At 40.3% G+C, this 9,766-nt stretch overlaps 1 protein-coding gene across 1 annotated transcript in view; it reads left to right on the top strand.

The window, feature by feature from the left end:
• COL25A1 (collagen type XXV alpha 1 chain) overlaps window positions 1–9,766 on the top strand; it is a gene marked incomplete at its 5' end in the record, with an annotated part of 779,688 nt that overhangs the window by 534,336 nt on the left and 235,586 nt on the right. The window contains one exon of the mRNA XM_019521958.1: window positions 6,315–6,332. Coding sequence (XP_019377503.1) covers window positions 6,315–6,332 — 18 coding nt within the window. The remainder of the gene's footprint in view (window positions 1–6,314; window positions 6,333–9,766) is intronic.

Below are 9,766 nucleotides of genomic sequence, written 5' to 3'. Positions count from 1 at the left end.
GATCCTGGGGCAGATAGAGCATCCCACAGTAATGTGGAGGGCACCCCAGTGTGCTTAGCAGCAGACCCAGAAGTGGACCAGAAACGCTTCTGGTCCACTTCTGGGCCTGCCAGGGAGTGCGTGGGGGAGCCCCTAGCACCCTCCCCCAGCTCAGCAACAGGTGCCTCCTGGGTCTGGGGGGGAAGCACCAGGGGTCCCCCTCTGGCTGATCACTGAGCCAGGGGAGCCTTCCAGTGCGCTCAGCAGTGGACCTGGAAGTGGCCTCCGTGGGACGCTCCATCCACCCCACCATTGCAGCATTCATGAGCCACACCTGGTACCTCGAGGTTTGTAGAAAAAACATTTAAAGCTGTGTTTATGGCCAAATTGCTGATTCTCTGAATCAGGATCGAATCTTCATATTCAGATTCAGCAGAATTGAATTGGGGACAGTGATCCAAATCAACTAATCAAATCACTGTCCCCGATTTGGGCCAAATCTGAATTGAATACAGCCCATTTCACACACCCCTACAGCCTTGCTGTACATCTATAGGTTCCCCATGATAATTGGGCCCCATTTCTGCTTCTCTTTCCTCTCTCTCTCTCTCCCTCTCCTCTTTCACCAGTAGGACCCATCTTTACTTTGATACCAGGAATGTCTTTCTTTCTCCACCAGCTGCTTAGTCTTGCTGCCAGCTTTGGTGTCTCTCACCTGCCAAACCCATCACCTCTCAGTGCCAAGCTTCCCTCCCATCTTTATAGACCTTCTCCTCTATGCTCAAGGAGCATCTTTCTGTTGCAAACTAAGCTTCCTGTTATAAGTGCCACCTCCAGTCACTAAGCATCTTCATCTTACTTTTGCCACCTCTGTTACTTGACTGGTGGACCTTTGCTGTTGGCTTCAGTACTTCATCAGCTTGCCTGTCACTTTCGTGCCCCGTTCTTTCAGTGTTATTTGCCCTATCAGGGTCGAAATCTGATTAGCTGGGATAAAGTGGTCAGTTAGCGGGCACTCAAGCCTTCTTTGATCCAGGCAGCTGAATAAGCTGCCAAATTGAACTGAAAATTTATAAATGTTGGCAGCAAAATGTTGAACACTGCAGCCTTATATGTGTAAATCTGAAAAAAAAAATGTATATATAGAAAGTAAAGGTGTTCACAAGACTCAGCTGAAAACAAGAAGAGTTATATCGTCAAACTCGGCGTACGCAAAAAAAGCAGTGGAAACGCAATGAAACACATCAAAAAGGGTTGTTGATATAATGATCACAAAAGCAATGCCATGCATAGTTCAAAGCTGCAAATGTAAAAAGTAGTCCAACTAGTTTGCCTATGTTCCATATCCCTGTCAGCATAGGGAATAAGTTGTACATTCACACACAACAGTGTTCTGCTGTACATGAAAGCCAGTAATGGACTATAAACATGAAATAAAATGATGTATTGTAGCATCATTAGCCAGAGTGAGGATAGTGCCAAAAGGAAATAAAATGTATACCTCAATAGTGACATTATATTTTTAAAATTCTGGCAGCTTCAGAAAGTTATACAGAAGTGGCTGGGTTTGAACTGGGGGCTCTTGGTGACTGTCAGACTCCCTATTCCTGGTCAAATAAAAAAAATAGAGCATACCCTTAATGAAAAGGAACAGACCTCTACATTTTTTTCTAGTTAATTGTATCTCTGCTCTTTTATGATCAACCTGTCCACTTTTATATGGGTCTTTGAGTCATATTGGCTTACTTTATTGGCAAAACAAGTCTTTGTTCCTGTTAGCATTACAGAGGTATTGCACGTACAGGAGAACAAGAGGGATTTTATTCTTCCTCGTATACTGTAGTCAAAACCGTCACCTTATTAGTAGTGATACTATAAAAGGCAGTTAGAATCCAGCTGGATTTGCAGAGCCTGGAGTGACTTTACAGATTTGACAGAAAAAAATAATGCTTAATATTTTTAATGTCAGCAAAATTTGATATGGCAGAACCAATTAATGTGCAGCCCTGCAAAATCATTTTTAGAATCACTTTTCTGAGGGGAATTATACTGCAATCATCTACAATATTATAAGTTATACAAATGAAAGCAGATAGTATTTTCCAAAATATATAGGACCAAATCCCATATACATGTAGACTACTGCAGTGAAGTTGATGTTATCCTTTCTTGCATGTGCAATGTAAACATTGTTTAATATGTACCATTTTTAATAGTCACATGCTGTCATTTCAGGAAAAAAGGCTCTGCTAGCCTTTCTGTGCTAAAGTCAGTTTTTTCACAGTGTTTCTTATCTAGAACTTAAAAATTCATTCCCAGCTAAAACCTGCATATATTGTGCCATCCAATGCGTTGTTTTAAAAATCCACACTGTCATTCTTTGGAAAGGATTTAAGCAGGAGTAAGCTACATTGCACTTTAGTGTTCTTGGTATTACCTTGTAAAATCAGCACCATGTGATTATTATGGAGCTACTTGAGAGAATTTTAAAAATAAAAAATATTCATAAAACCATTTAAAAAAAGAAACACAGAAGTCACTCATCTAGGCCCAGTGTATGCCCTGTCATGTGCAGATACACAAAGGAGGGAGAGAATGAAGCAAAGTGCTTTTCCATTATGTCCCTTACATTTGGAGCTCTTATGCTGCAATGTATCACAAAAGGCACCTAGCCTCTGGAAGTGCAATCACAGAATCATAGAAAAGTAGGGTTGAGGGGACCTCAGGAAGTCATCTAGTTCATCCTCTTGCTCACGGCTTGATGGCAACCGTCAGAGCTGTAAAGTAGGGCTGTGTGAAGTTTCGGTCCCTGATTTGATTCAGCGGAGATTCAGCCCGATTCACTGGCCAAATCTCTGAATCTGAATCAAATCAGTAGACCCTTTAATCTCCAAATCAAATTGGAACCCTCCAAATCAATTCAGAGAGATTCAGAAAGATTCAATGATTTGGACATAGACACAGCTTCAAATGTTTTTTCTACATACCTCAAGGTACCAGGCAGCTCATGAATGCTGAGATAGTGGGGTGGATGGAGCGTCCAACAGGAGTATGGAGGGCTCCCCAGTGTGCTCGGCAACAGAGCCAGAAGTGGACCAGAAGCACTTCTGGTCCACTTCTGGGTTCACCAGGAGCGTGCATGGGGGCCCTCCTGCACCCCCCCCAGCATGGCAACTGGTGTTGGGGGGGCATCTGGGGACTCCCCGTGGCTGATCGCCAAGCCAGAGGGCCGCGGCGGGACCCCCTGCATGCTCAGTGATGGACCCAGAAGTGGAATGGAAGTACTTCCAGTCCACTTCCAGGTTTGCTGCCAAGCATGCGGGGAACACCCCCCCACACACACACACACACTGCTGTAGGACGCTCCATCTGCCCCAGCATCATAGCATTTACGAACCATGCTCGGTACCTTGAGGTATGTAGAAAAAACATTTAAAGATGTGTCTATGGCCGAATAACTGATTCTCCAAATCAGCATTGAATTTTCAGATTTGGATTCAGCCTAATCGAATCGGGGACAGGGATCTGAATCAACGAATCTAATCACTGTCCACAATTTGGACTGAATCTGAATCAAGTATAGCCCGTTTTGCACACCCATACTGTAGAGCTGTCCTTGTGTCTGCACCTGTCAGCATAGCTGACCAGCCCCAGGATATGTACTGTACCCTGTTTTGCATGCATAGCCCATTGACATTTTTTTTACATGCAATTTAATTGAAATACTTAAAGAGGAAGAACAAAGAGAACATTTTACTCTATCTGCAGTACCTGGTTAGGAAAAGGCAGAGTATCCAAACTATAAAGGATATACAGAAATACATAAGAATCAAGAAGGATTAATAGCCATGAAATAGGGAATTGGATCTATACATGGTTTCGTATTATGTATTCACATATGCAGGGAGATAATACATTTAGATCACAGCAGACATGGATTGTTTTGTGTGTTTTAGGGAGTTTAGTATGCAGTTGCAAGTTGGATAATCCTGGTTCCTGTGATTGAGACAGCTTGTATATATGAATCTTTTTAAGAGTGATGCAGCTCTAATAATCCCATTGTCTCCACAAAGCTTTATATTTTCATGAAGTGGAGTTGCAGTAGATCTCCTCTTGGGATGATACTGCTCCACCCTTTCCTAGTGCACAAAAGAGGGTTTTTGTTCCAGTGTAACCCATGTCATACAAGCCTGTATTGCATATATGGTAAAAGAAATGCTGAGTTAAAAGGTGAAATCCCAACCTTATTGAAGTCAATGGTAAGACTCCCATGGGCTTTAGAGGAACCAAAATGTCATCTTTTTCTTTTATTTACCCATGTGTTCGTATATACAGCAAGCTGCTATGCAGCTCACATCAGTCACTCTGAGACATGCTAGTATGTTGGGACAAAGTGGGGAATTAAGAAAACTGGCTCTTTTTTTTAACTATTTTTTGCTTTTATTGTTTTGAGTACAAATCTTAACATTCCTTGAATGGTTTTTGGTATTTCTGGATTCAGAGATATTTCTGAAATTATTTATTTACAGAACTTTGTATGCTTGTGTTTGTTTATATATATTTTCATGCATTCTTTTAAATTTGGTTCATGTATAGTGAACTCATTGTAAGGTTGAGTGGTTAGCATACACAGTCCTGCAGCGTACCCAGTCCTTATAGTGTACCAGTCACTGGTATACAAAATTCCCATTGACTTCTGTACTGGCCCAAAAATGTATATTTATTGTGCCATTGCCTTTAAATTATTGCAGTTGGTAGGATGAAGTATGGGCTTTTGGGAGATTCTGTAGAACCTGTGTAGTTCTGATCATTGTCTTAGATTAATTCAGTCTGAAATGTAAATCCCCAGAGTTGACACATTTAGGAGTTTCATTTTTAGTAGATCCATTGGACTTCATATCTATTGCTTTGGCCTGAAGAATAAACTTTAAATGCGGCTGATGCTGAAACTCACCCCTCAGAAAGGATGAACATAACATAACAAATACACTTGAGGAAATTTGTAATTTACTCTTAGGGCAGAATGTGACAATCACTACTCTGCTTCAGTTTCACTGTGATAAACTCATAACAGTCCACAATCTTTGTGATAGTCATAGGATTACTATTGTAAAATGCTGCATTTGTAACTGTGAGATGCATTTTGCATGTAATCAGATTTGGTTAACTATAAGCAAAAAGTTATATTTTTCAGATAACTTTGCTGCAAGTAATTAGTTGGAATGCATCTGAATTATTCTCTTTAAAATTTAAAATAGATCAAGTCCATTGTAGTAATACAAATCTCTTGATCCATTTTGGCAGTTATGATATATTGCAGCTGAAGTGAAGAAACTTGATACATCTTTAAAAATATATTTCTGCAGTTATTTTCAACAAAGGAAATGGTTATTTTATTAAACTAAAATTTTACTGAATTACTAAGAAAGACAAAAGCTAAGTTAGTTTTAAAATCTCAGATACTTGCCTCTTTGTAAAAGTTCCTCACTGTCTTCCAGTGTCATCTGATCATCTGTAAGGTTGTAGTTCAGTCATGCTTACTGTATTATACCAGAGTGCACTTCTTTATCTCATGAATGATAGGAAGAGGATGGGATACACTCGCCCATTTTTATTGTCTTGCATACAATTCAGGTTGTGGGCACCTGTTGTGGAAAGTCTCTCCAGAAAGGGATTGCAACAGCATGAGATTCCTGCAGCTTCTCAGTCTGTTATGGGTCCCTCAGCCTGGACTAGGGCTGGCCCAGAAATGAGAATTGTTATCCAGGGAGGGGAACAGATGTGAGATGCACTGAATTGGTGTATCCACATTTGGCCTCTGTTAGCCTTTTGAGGCTGCAACCTTGATTTAAAGCAATTATTATGTGAGAGGTAGAAAAACCTTCCTGGTAGGTTTATCTTCTCAACATGTGACCCTCTAGCCCAGTGGAGAGTATTTCACAACTCTGGGGAATCAAGCCTGATTAAGTTATTTCAATGAAATAAAGGAAAATCATTCCATGTCTGTATCTATATGAGCCAAATATTTGTGACTTCTTGCTTGCTCCTGTGCTTAACTTTAATCTTTCTATTATTTCTGAGATATGCTCGTAGGTCACCTACGAGGTATCTTAAATGAAGACTCATTAGACTATTATAGTCTTGGTTTTCATGGATCACTTCTTTATAACAAACATCCACTAATTTAAATCTATTTGAATATATCATTCAGATTTCAAAATCTAGATTTATGAAGGTTGCTACTGTCCCTTTATCAGAAAGCTGTGATTGTCCGTGTCTATTTAGGCTAATAACAGCTTTTTTGTAACACTTCCTTTTTTTCCCTTATTTTGCAGGGTCAACCTGGTTCTCAAGTAAGTGTTATCTCATCCTTTTACAATAGATTATGCCTAACTGAAGGCCATAGAACTAAGCTTATCAGAAATTCCTTTTCAACCTGGCATGAAAACTCACAAAACTGGTAACTGTTAAACAACACAGTAAACAAATCTTTCTTGATAGAGAATCCTAGGGTCTCCATTTGCTTGCTTGAGTCCCATCAGCTGTTTAACCAAATGATGGGCTTAACAGTGGACTACATAGCAAAGCAGGCCTCTTAACTGTGGGCTGATAACTTTAAAGGAAGGTAAAATAACTTAAACCTGGAGCAGAATCTGGCATGCTTTAACTGCTTATAAATCGCATACTAATAGTTTTACAGTCCAGGAATCTTTCAGTTATTTCTCTGCTGGCTACTTTGATTAGTTATACATGAATTAATTCTGCTTTGGTTAAGTATACCACAACCCAATGTCATATGAACTGTAATTTAAAAATGGGAGCATGAGGCACCTGAACTACAAATGCTAGAAGATGCTGCAGTATTTCAGAAAAAAACCCAAACCCTTCTGTTTTCAGGGGGAAACTTTTCAGTTTTTGTGCGCTCAGTTTTTCAAGGAATCAAAACATTTTTCCCATAGAAATGTTGTTTAAGCCAAACCCCAACTTTCTTTTTTGGTTGAAAAATTGCTTTGATGGAAAAATTTTGATCCAGTCCTCACTCCTTAGTTTGGAGTGCCATCTGTCATTGTTGTCTTACACCCTGTATGCAGAGTATCAGGTACCATTCGCAAGTATTATGTTATGAATATCATGTCACTGGTATTTGTCCCTTTTCAGCTGTTTATAATAAATACAGGGCTATGAGACATAATGGCTGAAGTCTATCCAGGCCTTGTGCAAAGACCCTCATCTCATACTGCTTATGTTCCACAATGGTCTTGTGATATAGTGGCTGTATAAAAAGGTATCTGTACTCCATGACTTCTCTTGGAACCAACTTCCCAGAGAAGTGGTGCTGGCTCCTACCCTGGGGGTCTTTAAGAGGAGGCTTGATGTACACCTTGCTGGGGTCATTTGACCCCAGTACTCTTTCCTGCCGTGGCAGGGGGTCAGACTCGATGATCTGCTCAGGGCCCTTCCGACCCTACCTGCTATGAAACTATGAAACTGCATAGAGCCGTAATGCAAGATGGGTCTGAGCCTTAATATATGTGAATTGATTTCCACCCTGTAAGGGCCAAACCCATAGAAAATTCATCCAGATTGTTGTATAAGGAGCCATGATTAACAAAAGAGCTTTTATTGCTGGCTGTTCCTCAAGTGAAATGGCAAAGAAACCCAACCACATGCACAGCCTCCCTGCCACCATTTTTAAGCAAGGGGACACTGATACATGAGACACTGTAGCGCTTTAATCTCAGAGCCACTCTAATTAAAACGCTGCCCTCCTCCCACCCCCACAGCATGTGTAAAAGTGCCCAATCTTACCAGCAATAATTTTACCAGTCTTAATTATGCTTTTGAGAAATTTGGACTGTAAAAAATTATTGATGGCCCTGGCTAAATTGAATGGCTTCCTGGACCAAAAAGCAAGTTTCCTATGTTGACAAAAGAACACTTAGAAACTTTCCAGTGTTATGTGTGTATTAATTTGTACTAAAATCAGAGCTAAATTACAGTGCTGTATATACTTAAGTCTTATATTAACACCTATTCTTGGGTTACCTTTATTTTTATTATGTGATTTCTAAAGCTGCCTACCACATACAGAAATACTGTATATAAATGCGTCCACAACAACTGTATAACAGCCCACACTTTTTTTTCTTAATTTGTATTGATTCCATATATGTATGGGGGTGTTTCAGAAGCTAATGGCAAAATGGTTGCCCACATTGTGTGTCTGCCACAAAGTAGGAAACTACCCAGCAGTGGGGAACATGGATAGCAACGTTGCTGAATGCACCTATTGTTTACACCTGTGTAGAGGAATGATGTGGTCTGGTAAATGATCAGTGCACACAAAATGATTTCATTAAAAAATTGCTGTTACTTTAAAAAAGAAAAATAATGGGGTTTTTTTGGTAAATACAATACGTAAAAAAGATTATTTAATTTTATGTTTTCCTGATGTAGTTCAGTTAATATGATCTCTACAGTACAAATTAAAAGCATTTTCTAGAAAAAGCTTATACTTATTTTAATATGCCGATGGTCTTAACCCTAAACCAGAACTACAGAATTTCTGGCACCAGCTGGAACTAGTACAGTACCAGCTTGTGGTTACTTCTGTGTATTACAAGAGAAACAGTTTCAACTGTTTGTCAAGAAAATTATTTTGAGGAATAATTGGGAATATATTAATTAATTTTTTAGTTAAAAGGTCCATTTTAAAATTATTTTTTAATATTAAAGTTTTTCTTATCTAGAAGCATGAAATCTACTGATTGACCATTATCAAACAGGTTCATTTTTATTGTCAGTCTGTAATATCCACATTCTCACCTCATGACCGTGCCATTCATATTAAAAACATGGAATTGCTCGCATTTACAAAAGAGTCTATAATCTGGAGCTAATCAGAGGTGAATGTATCATCCTAATTCATAGAATAACAGTTTGTCTTTCTAGTAATAAAAAAATCATGTAAATATTAGAAAACAGTATATAATATTCCAGGGAGAAACCAACCTTAATTAGAAAATCCTACTTGGCCACTACCCATCACTGAGAAATATAAATACTGCTTTTACTACCTCATACTCTTTTTCTTCACAGTTAGTCATCCAAAATTGGTATGCCTGCTTTAAATGAGGAATTTGATTTCTGTGCTAGTTTGGAGGCCTGGGATGACTGGTGAGGCTGGCTTCATGTGGCATGGAGGAGGGGCAGAGTTTGCAGCTCAGCCAGGCATTAGTGGTTTTTAATAGGGGTGTGCAAATTGGGCCATATTCAATTCAGATTCAGATTTGGCCCAAATCAGGGCCAGTGATTAATTTAATTCAATTCATTGGTTTGGATCACTGTCCCAGATTCGGTTTGGTCAAATCCAAATCTGAAGATTCGATGCTGATTCAGAGAATCAGCGATTTAGCCATAGACACAGCTTTAAATGTTTTTTCTACATACCTCAAGGTACCAGGTGTGGCTCATGAATGCTGTGATGCTGGGGCAGATAGAACATCCCACAGGAGTGCAGGGCCCTCCGCGTGCTTGTTGGTGAACCTGGATGTGCTTCCGGGTCCACCACTGAGCATGCGGGCCCCCCCCACACACACCGGTCAGCCATGGGGGGACCCCGGGCGCCCTCCCCAGATCTGGGAGGCATCAGTTGCCGAGCAGGGGGGGCCCCCATGTGCTCCCTGGTGAACCCGGAAGTGGACCGGAATTGGTTCTGGTCCACTTCTGGATCTGCTGCTGAGCATGGTGGGGAGGCCCCCCCCCCCCACTCCCCACCCCCGTGCTC

Source organism: Gavialis gangeticus, unplaced genomic scaffold, assembly GCF_001723915.1.
Source record: "Gavialis gangeticus isolate Ggan-Ray unplaced genomic scaffold, GavGan_comp1, whole genome shotgun sequence".
Classification (NCBI taxonomy): Eukaryota; Metazoa; Chordata; order Crocodylia; family Gavialidae; genus Gavialis; species Gavialis gangeticus.
The sequence above is the reverse complement of the archived record's forward strand: the minus strand, read 5'-3'. Positions and strand labels throughout refer to the sequence as shown.